The sequence below is a fragment of the Meleagris gallopavo genome, chromosome 2 (assembly GCF_000146605.3).
Source record: "Meleagris gallopavo isolate NT-WF06-2002-E0010 breed Aviagen turkey brand Nicholas breeding stock chromosome 2, Turkey_5.1, whole genome shotgun sequence".
In the NCBI taxonomy this organism is placed as follows: domain Eukaryota; kingdom Metazoa; phylum Chordata; class Aves; order Galliformes; family Phasianidae; genus Meleagris; species Meleagris gallopavo.
In genome coordinates, this window is record NC_015012.2 from 47,238,074 (window position 1) to 47,254,838 (window position 16,765).

The 16,765-nt window shown below is 42.4% G+C and overlaps 1 protein-coding gene across 1 annotated transcript in view; it reads right to left on the reverse strand.

Annotated features, from left to right (window-relative positions):
• The window catches only part of LRP11 (LDL receptor related protein 11), a 103,369-nt gene extending 88,976 nt beyond the window's left edge, over window positions 1-14,393 (reverse strand). Inside the window, 1 exon segment of the mRNA XM_031552205.1 lies at window positions 14,369-14,393. Coding sequence (XP_031408065.1) covers window positions 14,369-14,393 — 25 coding nt within the window.
• Window positions 14,394-16,765: the final 2,372 nt, after the last annotated feature.

A 16,765-nucleotide genomic window follows, 5' to 3' on the forward strand; every position in this document is an offset into this window, starting at 1 on the left:
TTTTTTTTTTTTTTCAGATCATCTGCACTACATCTTGCTTGGGCACTATGGAAATACTATTCTCCTTGATTTGATGCTTTGTATCAGGGCAGCTCTGTGAAGCACATCTGCTGCAGATGTGCTGTGTTTTGCTGATTGTGTTGCAGCTGGGATTAGGGCTGTCATAACACTCTGCTCTGAAACTGCAGCATGCTTTGTTGCCTTGGGTGAAAAAGCGGGAGCTGAACTGTTGTAGCACCTGAAGGCCTTGAAGGAAAGTCTGCTGTCATGGGAAGTGCTGGGGAGGAATAGGCGCATTTCTATCAGAGTGTGAATGCTTGTCTCTGAAGCAGTCTCAGAATAAGGCCTCTACATGAATGGATCTAGGTTAGCAGCAGAGAGAGGACTGTAGCAGGAACAGATGGGATTTAGCTGAGCAAAGTGAGGTGTAGCGGTGCGCTCTGCCAGATCCCTTCTACTCCCACCTGACAAAGCTGCTGCTGTTGCTGAACCAGACTTCCATTCCACTTGGTTATTTTTTAAGAGCATCTGTTGGGAGGATCAAAGTACTATCTGGATGCACACAAGAGGTGAAGTGTCTGGGTTTGTTTCAGGGTTTAAGTGTGACAACAACTTTTTGGTGAAGAATAGAAGGTATTTTAAATTCGTACTGTTAACCTGTTCATCCTTGTGAATAGGGCTCGTGCAATGTTGATCTCCCTGCTTGAAATTCTAAGGCAGAGGAACTAATGTTTGATTTTTAATCCTTGCTCTCCAAACTTAAGTGCCATGCTTATTTATTTATTTATTTTTAAGATGCAAAACAGCTGATTTCACACATCAGTGGTTTCTCAGTGTACTGCAGATGGTTCTGGCCATTCTTGCATTTTTGCGCTTTTAATGTGTTTGAGCATCTTTTAGGATGGAGTCTGGGGAGCTCTAATCCTGGGAAAAGTTATTAGTTTAATCTTTATTCTTTTGATGCCAGCATTTCTAGGATGAGTAGCTAAACTGAGATTGCTAAGAATTAGCTTAAAAATTTTGGAACTATCAGAGAGCTGTTTTGTGTCTCTTTATAATAGCTGGCCCTGACAGTTTAACAGAGCTTATTGACCATCTGCTTTGTCTAGTTTGCCACATGGCAGAATACGACTAAGCCAAAATACTGCCTGCAGAGTGTATTAATTAAACGACTTGCTTGTGAACACTATCAGGACACTAAATTGATTGATATTGTATGTTTGACGTGAAAAGCTTTGTTCTTCCCTTTGCTGTAGTCACTGAGTATGAAGCCAAAAAGCGTAAGGTAAGTGGGAAGAAAGGAGGTGTTGGACTGCACATTGGAGTCCCCATTTCCTCCTCGCCCGCTGTCTTCTGTTACCCAGTCCCAACAGATGGGACCTGAGTATATTGGAGTTTTGTTCCCTGCTGCTCCTTCTGACTACTGCTCTTTGCCTCTCACAAAGCTGGCAAAAGCAACAGCTGTTCCATAATTTCTGTGTTTGAAGGGAGAAACATAGCAAAGGGAGGAGAGTGGGACTGAAAGACTTGTCATCTTGCCTGCAGGACTGGGGAGAAATGTTGTCCTTGCTTCTTTTTCATGAGCCAGTATCTCCCTGAGAACAGATTTCATGTTCTTTAGTGTTCATGTTTGCAGGAAATTCAGTGTGCCTTTTTCTGAGGTGAAAGCAGAAGTCTGGAGCTTTAAGCAAATCACTTTGGTTATGTCTGCATATCTCTAGCTGGAGGAACCTGACTCTGGGCTGTATGTTAGTGTAACTAGTTCTGCTCCAAGGCACGGCTGCCTGGGAAAGCAGCTCTTGAATCTGGAGACATACAACATCTCCAAAATAGTTGTGGCAAGATTTTGGCACTATCCAACAGCTGTCTGCGTGATCAAGGGACGTGGTGTGGGTGCATCTCTACAGCAAGAAGCTGAAGCCTGTCTAGCTTGTTACAATGAGCAGATGGTGTGTTAGTGTGCTTTGCTGTGCTTTGGCACGCTGTGCTTCTTCGAGGCCTTGCTACCCATATTTCCATTGCAGAAATCTGTGTGCAGATTCTTTCTATTCTATAACAACAGGTAACTGTTCATTCATCTGTGTATGTAGGCAAATATTTGTAGTCTATTTATAGGCTTCAGAAGAGCTAGTGTGTATACGTGTGTAGACTGTATATAGTGTGATGTTGGATGGCACAATGTGAAACAGTATTGCAGTTCAGAATAACATCAAACTGAATGGAGCTACTGTCTGCCTATATTTTTAATACACATAAGCTGTTGGAAATGCTTTGCATAGTAAATATCTGTAGGAGAAAGCTGAAAGGCTGCTGTGCTGGTTGGGATTCTATCTGAAAAACTGTGCTTAGTCAGCCATAGGCAAAGCCCCTGCTACCACCCCCTTGTTTTGGCCTCAGGGATTTCCACTCCAACCAGAAGTACCCCCCGGGTTCTGTAGTGGGCTGCAGGAGTTGCAGAAGTCTTTGATTTACGCCGGAATGCTTCATATCCCAGGTAGCCCTGGTGTGTGCTGTCCTGCCAGTACAGGGAGCTCTTGGAGAAGAGCGATCTCGAGTGTGGGTGTGAGTTTTCTCTGTTCTGGGAAGCAGTGAAGCTTTGATAATCCCTGTCATTGATGGTTGCTCTGTAGGGCATTTAAGGGCTACTTGTGAAAACTCCACTTCTCTTTAAACTTTCCTCTCCTCCCCAACTATTTTTTTTTTTAACGTGCTGTGTTAATTAACACATTTAAGAGTAGACTGTTATTCTTTTGTTAACTCAAAAATGTGAGGATTATAGCACTTCTGCCAAGGAACCATCCCAGTAAGGAAGGGCTGGGGTTTATGGAGCTGTTTAAAAATAGTCCTTGCCTAGAGCTGTACTGCAATCACAGGAAACAGTCTAAGTGACTGTTTTCTTTAGTATGTCCAAGAGGGTTGTACGACTAACAGGGAAAAATGTTTGTCTGTGTTTGTACTTCAGCACCCTGTCGGGCATCTTTCCCTTCAGCTCAGCCCAACTGCATTTTCTTTGGTACTGTCAGTTTATACATTTGTTTAAAGGCCCTCATTGGCCTTGGACTTGCTCTGTTTGTCTTGTATCATGTTTCAGCCACTGTGGTTCGCATGGGCTAGCAGCTGTTGCATGAGCATCTGGAATTTTTACAGTTGTGCTGGAAAATGTTGCTTGTTTGCGTATCTGAGAAGCACAGGGACACCACTTCAGTGCTTTGCCAGCATTTTGTTTTGGGTTCTCTAACCCTGTAGCGATTATGTACCCTGCCACAAGTTTTCATTTTCCAGCATGAAAAGATCTGCCACATGTTTGCTGTGGGTCTGTCCTGGAAGATGATGGGCTCTTTAGCATTTAAGAAGTAAAGCTGTGAGTAAATTAGACACTTCATTTTTTTTTTTTTTACTTTGATACCAAGCCAAAGCAACAAATATCCTGCCCTATGTTATACTTTTCTCTTTCAGTATGCCTTAAATGACTCTTTAGGCTATGGTTACGGAACCACAAAGCCTTCATTCCTCAGAGAAAGAAAGGAAGAAAGAAAGAAAGGAAAAAGATATCCCTATCATCCATAGCATCTAATTCTTCTGGAATGCCACTGAGAGCAGAAACACACATTTTTATTTAGTCTCTGACCGTTTCTACCATTTCAGAAAATTAGAGATTGTTGACAAGTTCTGACTTTACATATTAGTGTCTCTGTGAAAAATGGAGGAAAATATTTTAACGTATTTTATGTCATTGGCTTAAAGAAGATACATCTTGCAGTAGGATCCAGTAGAAAAGAACAGACTTTTAGGCTGACTAAAGGAAAATGAAAATTTAGCTGAAAAAGTGCATTGTTAAGGATCATGAGAGCTGAAACAGGAGGTCATGATGCTGCAGGCTGCCTTGGAAGACAGTGAGGCTGGTATCTGCTCCTAAAACAGTTGTTGCAGATTATCTGCTGACTCTGACAGATGATACTTGCTCAGTTTGCATTTTCAAGATGGCAGAATCCTGCAGACAAAAGCATAACCCATACTAAGACTGACTGCTCAGAGTACGATTGCTCAGCAATGAGCAAAGGCTCACTTTTCTAGGAACACTTAAAGTGCCCTTAAGAAAGTGGACGAGTGCTCCTTGGTGTGAAGTGTGTTAAAGAAGATGGGAGGAACTGGGACTCAGAAGGCTTTTCTGGATGGTTTTCTTTTAGTGATGCTTTGCAATGATCTGCTCTTTTGGGTTCAGTACTTGAGTCCCAAGGAAGTGCCGCTGATGTAGAAATACAGTGTCTCCTCACAAGTTGTTTTTCAGAGACTCATAAAAGAGTGTGTATATTTGACATAAAATGAATAGTCAGACTTCTTAGATCTTTGAAATGGAGACATCTTACAGTAAAGTCTAAAGCTTCATTTCCTTTCAAACTTGCTATATTTGGACGTAATAACAGAATTTTGGAAAGACAACTGGGCTAAGACATACTGGCAATTAGACTTTAATTAACATTGGGTGAGATGACATATAGGACCAGTAGGCAGATACGTCAAATAGTGAAATGGTTCTTTTGCAAGTGTGAAAGAGTGGTGGTACTCCAAGACAGAAATCTCAGTTAACAAACCAGCTGGGAAAACAACACTTCTCTACAAGAAAGTTAACTGAATGCTTCCATTGAAAGTCTCCATTTTGAAAAGAGTTAATGCACTCCTTTCAGTCAGAGAGTATAGTCTGAACTTTGTTCAGTTTTTTCAGTTCTTGGTTGCTTTTCCTGTTTTCCCTTCATATCAGATTTTCAAAAGAAATTTTTATTAAAGTGTCAGGTGAGAGAAACTGAGTTTTCCTTCCATGTTTCTTACCTTCTTGTGTTCTTTCTGTAGAGAAATGTCTTTTTCTAACTTAGCAGCTGCATCTCACAGAATCATAGAATGGCCCAGGTTGGAAGGGACCTCAAGGATCATGAATCTCCAACCCCACTGCCACATGCAGGGCCACCAACCTCCCCATTTAATACTAGACCAGGCTGCCCAGGGCCCCATCCAATATGGCCTTGAACACTTCTAGGGATGGGGCATCCACAACCTCTCTGGGCAGCCTGTTCCAGCACCTCACCACTCTCTCTGTAAGAACTTTCCCCTGACATCCAACCTAAATCTTCCCTCCCTCGACTTAAAACCATTTCCCCTTGTCCTGCTGTTATCTACCCTTTCGAAGAGTCGACTCTCCTGCTCTTCGTAGGTTCCCTTTAGGTACTGCAGGCTGCAATGAGGTCACCCTGCAGCCTTCTTTTCTTCAGGCTGAACAAGCCCAGCTCCCTCAGCCTGTCTTTGTAGGGGAGGTGCTCCAATCCCCTGATCATCTTCATGGCTCTCCTCTGGACCCTCTCCAACAGCTCTCTGTTGGCTCCAGACCTGGACACAGTATTCCAGATGGGGCTTCGCAAGAGCAGAGAGGGACAATTACCTCCCTGTCCCTGCTGGCCACTCCTCTTCTGATGGAGCCCAGGATACCATTTGCTTTCCGAGCTGCAAGAGCACACTGCTGGCTCATGTTAAGCTTTTCATCCATCAGGACCCCCAGGTCCTTCTCTGCAGGGCTGCTCTCAAGGACCACTCCTTCCAGTCTGTAGAGATGCCTGGGATTCCTCTGGCCCAAGTGCAAAACTCTGCACTTTGCTGTGTTGAACCTCATTAGGTTCACCCAGGCCCATCTTTCAAGCCTGTTGAGGTTCCTCTGAATGGCATCCCTTCCTTCCACCCTGTCAACGACACCACTCAGCTTGGTGTCATCAGCAAACTTGCTGAGGGTGCACTTGATTCCATCATCGATGTCATTGATAAAGATGCTAAAGAGCACCAGTCCCAAGACAGACCCCTGGGGGACACTGCTCGTTACTGTTATCTCCATTGGCTTTTCCTTGTAGACTAGGCAAAGAATTCCCAGCCAGCAGAAGAAAGCACAACTGAGGAATTCTGCCTATTCAAGAGAAGTTGCTGTGTTTCTGTTGTACTGGGCAGCTGCTCCAGTGACATAGTTAAAATATCTGATTTTTAAAGAGCTGTCATGTTTTTTTCAGAAGTTATAATGTAAAAAGATGAAATAACGGTCTATATCTGAGTCTCGGCTTCCATTTCCAGGATGAAACAATGTGAGTGATCCATGAGGCCACGAGCCAAGCAAGGTCTGCCAAACCTTGGCCAGCTTCAGATTCCTATAAGCTGTTCTGTTCCAAATCAGAACCTATTTTGGTTTCTCTCTGTTGGATGTTTGTGGCAGGAGATCTGAGCAAGTGCTTCCTAAACAGCTGCTCATACAAGAACTACTGTGTATGGGCAGACCAGAGTCAACACTGCAAGTGTGTGACCTCTGACTAGTGTTTCAGTCACCCATTCAAGGAACAGATAAATGCCAAACTAAAAATAGCCAGTCCACAGCCCAGAGTAAGTGTTTTCAATCACCTACATAATAGACTCTTTTGAGAGCTTGTTCTTAAACACAGGATACCAAGAAATTCATTTGCTGAAAAAAGCTATGTAGTCTGTATGTATTTTTTTCCTTTACAAAAGCCCCTTTTGCAGCTCATTAGAGGAAAAGTTATTCCTGTTGATTCTCTGCAGATTGCTTCCTTAGCTCTCATATAGTTTAAAAAAAAAAAAAAGGGAAAAAAAAAAACTAGAGAGGAGGGGATACCTTTTGAACAGAATGGAAAGAAGGAAAAGTGAAAGGTTCTGTTAGTTATGTGTTGGTTGAAGTGCCTGCACAAGCTTCTAGTGCTGTTTATGGAGCTGCAGGCTGCATCTGCAAACACAGGGCTACCACCCAGCTGCCAATGCAGCAGTGAAATGTGGCAGCCGGCCCATGCTGGCTGTGAGGGCATGTGGGTAAAAAGGCACAGCCTTCTTTCCAGCCAAAGAAACTCAACAGGTGTGCTGGTGACCAACAGTAGGCAGTGTGTCTGCTGGACAAGACCAGCCTCAACTGAAGTGCAATAAAACAGAGGTTTACTTCTCTTAACATGTTATTTCTTTAAAAAGCAAATCTGCGGCCCTGCTAGCAATCAGAATAGAGATCTGTGAAAAGAGTGGACCCAGGTTCCTTCTTCAGACAAGGTTTAAGAGTATTTGAATGAGATCTCCAGAATATTCTTTCTTATGTGAGAAAATGTGAGTTGAACTAGATGATCTTTAAGGGTCCCTTGCAAATCAAATGATTCTATGATTCTATGGTGTCAACACAGAAGAGTGTCTGACAGTAGCTGTCCCACTGATGCAAAAGCACACAGTGAATTTTAATGCCTGGGTAGCCTTTTATGATTAAAAAGAGTCCCTGCCTCATACACCCTGACCTTCATTTGAAAATCCCATTGCTGTCACTCTTGGGTATAGGTAAACATACATTAAGATGACTTGCAGAACATTGTTGTTTTGTCTATTATCTACCACTACTATTAAATTGCTGCCTTCAAATAAATACGTCAACAATTTTTTAACTACTCTCTGTCATATGCTGTAAGAAGTACCATGTTTTATTCCAGATCTTGTGCTGGCATAACTGTGCAGCACTGGGGGCTTTAGATGTGACACACAGCATCTGCTGGTGGTGTATCAGAGTGCAATCACACAGAAAGCAGTGCATACATTGTGTTGCTCCACTTCTGAAAACCTTTAGTTGCACAGCTTCTATATGTTTAATTCTCCTTTGGAATTGGTCCTGCTTCCTTCTCCCTAAGTAACTTCAGTGAATGGTTTGGCAGTACTAGCACTTGTCAGACCTGCTTCAACTTAACCTTCCCTTTCCCTCTGCCAGCTGACTTTTGACACAGGATGGGGGACTGGCAGCCATCTTACATCTTCCCCACCTATTTTATAGCGTAAAACGTTATGTGTGCTGTGTTCTGTTGTAGCTAATTTAAATGTAGCTTTGAGGCAGCCTGTAGCCTACATAAGGACTTTCTCCAGGGGAAACTGTGATGCATTCCCATCGTCTTTTTGCTCTGTAACCTTTTAATTGGGGAAAACAAAACAACAAAAAAAAAACAACAGGGAAGAGCTGGGAAGGCATCTATGAAGGCGGCAGCTGCTTCTGAGTGTGGTGTCAGTGCAAGCTGGCTTGTTTTCTGGGAGAGGGTGAAGATATTCAAGGAAGATGTATGGGGGTGAGAGGCCTTGCTCTGGATGTGGATTGCTCCACATTCTTTTTCACAAAGGCTTGTCCATAAAGGGAGCGATTGCACTTAGCGATGCTACTATTATCCCTGCGTGTAACCCTGATCCCTCCATGCTGACAGGGTCATGGCAACTGAAGTAAGAGGACAACTGAGTTGCTTCTTTTTGCATCACCGAAACACCAGAATTGTGGTGTTGCTATTTTGGTCTACGCGTGCGCTGTTTTATAATAAAAATGCGGGCTGTGTGGTACTGCTTTTGAGGGGCTGGCTCTTAGACTAGAACTGTCAATTGGAATCACATCTGTCCTGTTTGTCAGCTCTGCAGTCACTTGAGACCTGGGTGGAGAGGACAGTCTGTGGCAGTAATAGCTCAAAAGGAATAACTATGGTTCGCAGTGGCTGAGGGAAGAGAGAGAGCCAGTTTGGATAACGAGATAGAAGAACTTAGCTTGAGTGGCTGTTCCTCCCCTGCCTAATGAAAATATCAGCTGCTGTTAATTGCTTTAATGATGTTCACAACTAAAATTTTAAATGTTTTCTAAATTCTGTATAGCCATTGCCTTGTTAGTGTAACTTTCATTTCTATTTGAATTCTGAAGCTACAGCTGTACTAACTCTTAACATATATGTGGGCATTAAGATCTCCCTACTGCTTGAGTAAATTTGATTTGCACCTTGTTTTTTCTTTACAACTATTTGTAAGTAAAGAAGTTTGAGCTATTCTTGGCTATTAATAAGTAACACTAATATATAGGATGTGTGTCCCAGGACTCTATGTACCTCCCACCTCTGAAAACTGAACCCTAAAATCGATGTCCCTCATAGTTTATCCTTTCCAAGCAGCTTGCAGAAGAATACTTGATGATGCATTCTGCTGTCAGATAACGTAACTCAGTCTGTTGTATGACTGCATCCTTTTACATTTTAGAAATTCCGGATGTGGAAAGACTGTCTTCCCCACAGTGATAAACGTAGTGTCCCCAAGGCTGGCAGTCTTGACCATCATCTAGTTGTGATAGCCTGAAATCACTTTCCAAAGTTAGCAATTTTTCTTCTCAAGTACATCTCTAAATTTGTCATTGATAAGGCTGGTTAAATCCCATCTTGAGGTCTTTCTTGCCTTTGAGGGACATACTGCTCAAACCAGTATACCTATTTATATATACCTGCATAACAGTAATTGGTGGTGGATATGGAGGAGTCCAAGCTACTTAGTCTATCCATGTATTTCTTCAGCTCTGTATCTGTATGGCTCTGCAACTCTTAGCTAACTTTACACTATTTCATATTCTTTGGAAAAGAATCAGTGATCCTGAATATTCAAAACCAGTAAGAGTCTTGGCCATTGAGAAGTAATTCTCACAGGATTCTTCACCTCTGTCAGGTTTTTGTGTTTTTGTCAAGTGAGACCAGGCATATCAGAGAGAACTGTATATTTCACCAGAACACTTTCAAATTGCTGACGTGAAATGTGAATAAAAGCCTTTTCTCACCCCTGTTCTTATCTTCATTCTAGTTCCATTAACATTTGTCCTCTAGTTTGTTCATTTAGAGGAGTACATTATTGCAGCAGGTTACTGTCACTGTCAATATTTTTGCAACCCTATGCATCTCCTTGATTAATTTGCAAATGACAATGCCGTGAAGGCTCTGTAATCGGGAATAATGAATGAACTGTTTGTCTAAAGCTACAGAAGGAACTTTAGTCTTAGTTGTTTTCTTTCTTGCTGGGTGGTCAAGAATGAATTCTGTTCTTTGAAACTTCAACTCACAGGACTCACATTTTCACGAATCACTTATTGATCAGTTGCTTAAAACAATATGTATGGACATGTTGGTATATTGAAGGTATACCTTATAAAAAAAAAAAAAAGTATAGAGCCTAGCATATTGGAAAATGCAAAGGGATCTCGTCACTCTTACATCAACTACCCAATAAGTATCGTCCTTTCAGACTTTACTGACCTAATTTAGATAAGGTTATTTCTGAAAATCTGTCTCTGTATTTTGACAGGGATGTACTACGTGGGTACATTTGCTCATGCGGGAGAAGAGGAGGAAGGAAAAGGGAGAATTACTAACCACTCTTTATCAGTGAAGGGTGGCTAAGAGTTGGGACAGACACACTCATCCAATCTTTCAAGGAGTATTGTGGTATCCTTTTTAATATGTAATCCTGTGCTTTTTCTCATGTTGTGTCTCTGATTGGGAGCAATGGGCATCTAAGTTGCATACTGACAAGGAACTGTGATGCTGTTACGGTGTACTTTAGATGTGAGAGTCTGAGAGTGCTTATTCTTCCTTGATTTTGGATATGAATCTCTAAGTGACCTCTTTGGGAGTTCCTTGGGCTAAGGTGTGCTCTTCCTAAAATAAGCTTCAGGCTATTTACCGGCTTATCTACTAAACAACATAGTGTTAGTCGGCAGATGCTGATAGGCTTTAGCTAGGACTTTTTTCTCTGAGCCAGCTGGATGTGAATGAACTTTGATCTAGAAATCTGATTTCCATATTAATATACTGATACCTGAAAGTAAACACTCTGCCAACAGGATTTCATGATTCTCATGGTCCTAAAGCTGTTCTCATGCAGCTGTAGTTTCCAGACCATGCAGTTTGTGCACACAAGGCAGAGCATGCTCAGGTCAAGCTGTACCTGCCTGTGTAGACAATGCCATTGTGCCTGTCTGTCCATCCTTCTCATCTAGCATCCTTCTCATATTCTTGCCCTGCAGCTTTCTGTTACATCCTCTTTATAGCCAGGCACTAATGGTTTCTAGGTAAGCTCCCTCCTTCACAGCAATGTGTGTATTCCACTTCCTCGCAGAATCTTATGAACGTTGTTTTTGGCATTACTCTTGATTAAACAACTGGAAAACACACTTTTAAAATGTCAGACTTGTCCAAATTGAAATAATCTGAGCTGAAGAGGTTCACGGTATGTGCCTGCCTAAGCTGGAGTATCTTGGAAAGATTTTTAGGTAATAGTTGTTATTTAAGGTGTTAACAGAATATAGAATATACTGAGTTTGAAGAGATCCACAAGGATCATTGAGTCCAACTGCTGACTCCGCACAGCACCACTCAAAATCAAACCCTATATCTGAGAGCTGTATCCAAAAGTTCTTGAACTCCTGCAGCTCGGGGCCGTGCCCACTCCCCTCGGCAGCCTGTTCCATGCCCACTGCCCTCTGGTGCAGAACCTTTCCCTCGCGCCCAGCTGCCCTCCCCTGACACAGCTCCATGTCATGCCCTCGGGCCCTGTCGCTGTCACCGAGAGCAGAGCTCAGCGCTGCCCCCGCTCCCCATGAGGATCTGCAGCCGCCATCAGGGCTCCCCTCAGCTCCTCTGCTCTGGGCTGAACAAACCCAGGACCTCTAGTCCCTTCTCCATCTTTGTAGCCCTTTATTGGGTGCTCCCTACTGGTTTTATGTCCTTACATCATGGCACCCAAACACGACCCAGTGCTGGAGGGGAGGCTGCACAGCATGGAGCAAGAGTGGGACAGCCCCTCCCCCTCACTCGATGGTAGTCCTGGGCCTGTTGCATCCCAGAGTATGGCTGGCCCTTGCTGGCTCAAGTTAAGACTGAAATAAGGAGGGAAAAAAAAAAGAGTGTTTTTTCCACAGTATGGGAGGACTTTCAACGGCTCAGTTGAAGCTCTAGTATGTCTTGGAAATTTGGAAAAGATTAGACTTGCTTTGTGTCAGAGATTCCTGCAACCAGTTTCTAAAAGTGTTCTCAGTTTAATCAAGTATCTCCCCTTCTTTTTCACAGATGTTTGTCTTGTGCCTCAACTTGTTGAGTTTTGGCAGTAAGCCGCCAAGATTGTCTTATGTGACAGGCTTTCCATGTAGGGAGCTGGGCTGGGCTCCTAGCAGTTTTTGTTGGCAGAAAGCCGTGGTCTCAGTGCCTGGGAGCAGGGAGTTGCTCAGTTCTCTGTATCCAGTGGTCCTTTCTCCGACCCTCAGCTGGAAGCAGAAGGTGCACAGGAAGAACATAAAAGCAGCACCCCAAGACACAAAAGCAGAAGAGGAACCTAACTGTGGAAATAAAAAATGAGATTTAAATATTTAAGAACAGAAGCAGAGGAAAATAGGTAATGAGGGCAAAGGCAGACTGCTGTTCTCCAACCTGAGAACTGACTGTAGGTCTCAGAAGACTTTTCCATGCTCTGCCAGCAACTTCCTGGGCCCTTCTGTGTTTGTAAAGTATTACTTCCCTCTAGTGGTGGGTGCAAGGCTGTGGGCATAGCCCCCTCCTGCTTGCTTTAGCGGCAAGGGTAGGTCAGATCAAGGCCATACAGATAAACTATTGTGTCCCTACTTGCATCCAGCCATTGATATCATATTATGTAGATAAAGATACGTTTGATGTTCCTGTGAGATACTGCACGATCTGCTTAAGATGTATTGTTGTGAAGTGGGCACTCAGTGTTCCTCTTCTAAGTCTTTCACCTGGTCCTCGAGGTCATGCTTGAAGACAGGCTCATCACAAGATATTTCTGTAAATAGGAACAATAGATAAATAAATAAACATAGATCAATTATGATTATTCTGAAACTGTAGGATCCTTATCTGTAAATGAGCAGGTAAATCTGGTAACTTTGTCTTTAATCGTAGAATCATAGAATCACTCAGGTTGGAAAAGACCTTAAAGATGATCGAGTCCAACCACGACCTAACCGTACTACCCTAACAACCCTCCACTAAATCATGTCCCTGAGCACCACATCCAAACGGTTTTTAAGTATGTCCAGGGATGGTGACTCAACCACCTCCCTGGGGACCCTATTCCTGTGCTTAACAACCCTCTCTGTAAAGAAATTTTTCCTGATATCCAACCTAAACTTGCCCCAGTGCAACTTGAGGCCGTTTTCTCTCATCCTGTCACCAATGAGAAGAGACCAACCTCTCTCTCTCTGTAAGCACCTTTCAGATCTTGGAAGAGAGCAATAAGGTCTACCCTCAGCCTCCTTTTCCCCAGACTCAACAGCCCCGGTTCCTTCAGTCTCTCCTGGTAGGGCATATTCTCCAAGCTCTTCACAAGCCTTGCTGCCCTTCTTTGAACCTGCTGCAGCACCTCCATGTCCTTTCTGTGCTGAGGTGCCCAAAACTGAACACTGTACTGGAGGTGAGGCCTCACCAGTGCCAAGTACAGGGGCAGGATTACTTCCCCAGTCCTGCTCACCGCACCGTTTGTGATACAAGCCAGGACGCCATTGGCCTTCTTGGCCACCTGGGCACACTGCTGGCTCTACTGCTTCTCAGTATGTTTAATTAGTGCACAAGAATGGTGAATAAAGGTAGACCTTGTGGTTGTGGAAGAGGCAGCTGTTCTGGTTAGAGCAGCTTGGTGCAAATCAAGCATTTCTAACTCTTATTTGTTGCCAAGACTAGATGATATATGCTCAGGGATATGGGGCTTTGAATTCTGTGTTGCTGTTGGGGAGTTCACATTCAACTAGCTGGTTGCTAACAAGATAAGTGCCTGATGAGAGAGGAAATAGTGTATAACTGCATGATCAGGATTGTGTCATGTTGGGAGCACTGAGTTCAGTGGTAATCAGAAACTGTTGCATTCACCTTTTCACCTGGACCAACAAGAATGAGAGAGACTTTTTTCTTTTCCTTGACACTAGAACATCATAGTCAATATTTTAGGTATTTGAAAAAACATATGATCCCTTAGTAATTTGATGGCATGACTGTTATGGTTCTTGTTTCTATTTTGTGTCCTAAGCCCTGATATTTCTAACCCTCCTCTTGTGGTCATTAACATCCCTTCCTAGTCTTCTGTTCCTGACACCAGTCAGTGAACATTAGCAGCCTTTTTGTGTTGCAGACCATTTCATTTCTGTTGTTGGGTTGTTTTTATTGTTGTTGTTGTTGTTTTTTAAATTATTATTCTCCATTTAACCAGGATTAGCTCTAAGTCCAAAACAGGTTTCTTTGATTATAGATTTGCATTTTTTTTATGACTTAAACTATTCTTCTTATTCATGATTTTATCCATTTTTGTCCAATTCACAGGTCCCTGAAGACAACTGAATACTTTGAAACACTTGGAGTTTTCCTTTGCATTCCATGCACATGACTATGGGATAGCATTGTTTCACCTGCACTAAGTGCAGACTGGCCTTAAAACCAACAGGTTACATATGCAACCAATAATTGCTAGTCCTGGTAATTTATAGCATTTTTATTTATTATCCTATTGTGTGAACTCTCACCTTGCACTGGTGCAATGCCATCCATATCTGCGGATGAACTAGCTTAGGGCTGACTGTATTAGGTGTCCTAAAAAAAGAATAATAGAAATCATCTTTCATGTAATAAATGGATACCTGAAGAATAACACCCTGTTTTCCTCTTTAGTTTTGACTATTTAAAACACACTGACTATCTTCCAGGTCTCTAAAAGAAATCCCTGCTATATATGGTCTGAAACTTTCAAATGTGGTCTCTGCCCACGTTTCCTTCATCTTCCTCTTCCATCTTTTCTAGAGAGTTTACTCCAAATTCACTGTACAATTGATGGCTCCAGCTCTCTGCCAGAGGCTGAATGGCAAACAGTTGGAGAGGTTATATATCTTAAACTGCCACAGCTATTTACTAATTAATGCATGGCTGTGCCCCAAGGTCTTTTGTCCAGTAGCCTGCAAAGAATTCACGCAATTTAAGTGACCACGAGCCTCTCTTCCAATACAAGGTTGAAATTAAGTTGCATTAAATAGCACAGATTTAACTTTGGTTATATTTTTGGACTTCTGAATATTCAAATGGAGTTGGTTTGTGTCCTGCCAACATTGTTAATGGTATGGAGAGGGTGCTTAAAAAGAGACTGTCCATCCCGTCTCTCCCCTAGCTGTTTCAAATGGTGAATGTTTGCACTCCCTGTCCCCACACCTCTTTTCTTTTAGCTTTTTTGGGGGCTGCCTCCTACCAGCCATTCTTGTGGTTTCATTTTTCCATCATTTGCTGTTTGCAATACCTTATTTCTCTCTCACTGGAGCAGATGATGGGAATGCATGAGTTTCCTTACACAGCCTCATGGTGCTAACAAGAACCTTAGTATCTAACCCTTCAGGTGTACAGACCCCTTTTAGGCTGGCCCAACCTATCTGGATTTAACTGCTTAAGTGTAATAGGATCAACCACACTTATCTCACCAGTGAAATCAAGCAAACAGAAAGCACAACTGTTTCTTCCTTTCCTCTGTCATTACAGCTGCTGTGGAGTGCTTGGCTCCTGAGCTATGTACATTTTTTTCATGCTTGACATAAAGCTGAGATCATGTACACACAGTGTTTCAGGAGAGAAAAAATGCTTTCATGGTGCCCATTTATTAATTCTGCCAAAAATAGGAGCAAGAGTTACCTTGTGGTCTTCTCTCCTGCATTTGTTCTTGGAATCAAAGTTCAAATCTGCTGTAAAGTGGTGAAGGCGTGTGTAATCTAAAACAGTGTCATTTAATTCAATTCCAGTATGTCAGGCACAGTTATGTCTCTACATTTCTAAAGTATTCCTAAAGCATTTTTCCTCAATGTAGGAGAGCTGTGTTAGCTCTTACACCCAAGTTTCAGTGAATTACTGATACCCAACTGACATAGCAACAAAAGTTGAGGGTGAGGGCTAGCTCAGCAGTGGATAGCTGTCATTTCCAGGGGGAGATAATGTCTGGTGATATCACTAAAGATGGTGTTGTAAAATACATGCCTAGAGAGAAAAGGCTCAGATAGAATTCAATCTTTTCTGCTACAAGTATTCCAAAGGTGAGATCAATGAGGCTCCTTGGCATTATCAGTGGACATCTATAGGAAGGTGTGAACTACTCCTGCACTTTGCTTCCTGCAGAGCAGTGTGAACCTTGAAGATGTAGAAGGCTGATTTGAAAGAGGTATGAGTGGAGAGAGATAGAAACAAGGATTTCTCCTGTGTGATTTATACCAGTCAAAATAAAACTAGTCTTTGAGGAGCTCTCATCTTCAGTGGAGTGTGATCACAGTAAAGCTTTATATACTTTTTAGGGACTTCCCCCTCACTGTTGTCTTTCTACATCATTTCATTTGGCAGAATGCAACAGCCAAGAGTACAAAATGCATTATCTGACAAAATATTCAATGTGTCAAACAGCACATCTGAGTGGTGACAAATGCACAATTGGCATTTATGCAGCTCCATGGGTGTATATTTTGATTGGTGTTTAGAGCATTAATGGTAACTCTAGATACTCTATCTTAACAGTATCTATAATAAGCTACTTAGATAAAATGTTCAGAAGGCTTACTTTCTATTTGTTGAATTTCTGGTTCTTAGTGTGATATGTGAATTGATGTAGAGCTGGTAGTAAGCTGCTGAGGTAATAAGTGCTCCACTATTGTGGATTAGTCTGTACACCTTCTACTTCTGAATACTTTTATTGAATATCTTTGAAGTCCATGGAAGATTCAGGTTCTTAATTTCTTCTTCTCCCCTCCTACCCCCCCATTGTTTAAATCACTAAAAAGTTTATAGCATTGGGTTAGAAACTCTCTCATTGCTAGAGTTATCTTACAGTAACTAGTCATCTCCACAAATACCCACGCTTCCTTTCTGACTAAAATGTATGCTGGAAAGGAGTGAACTTG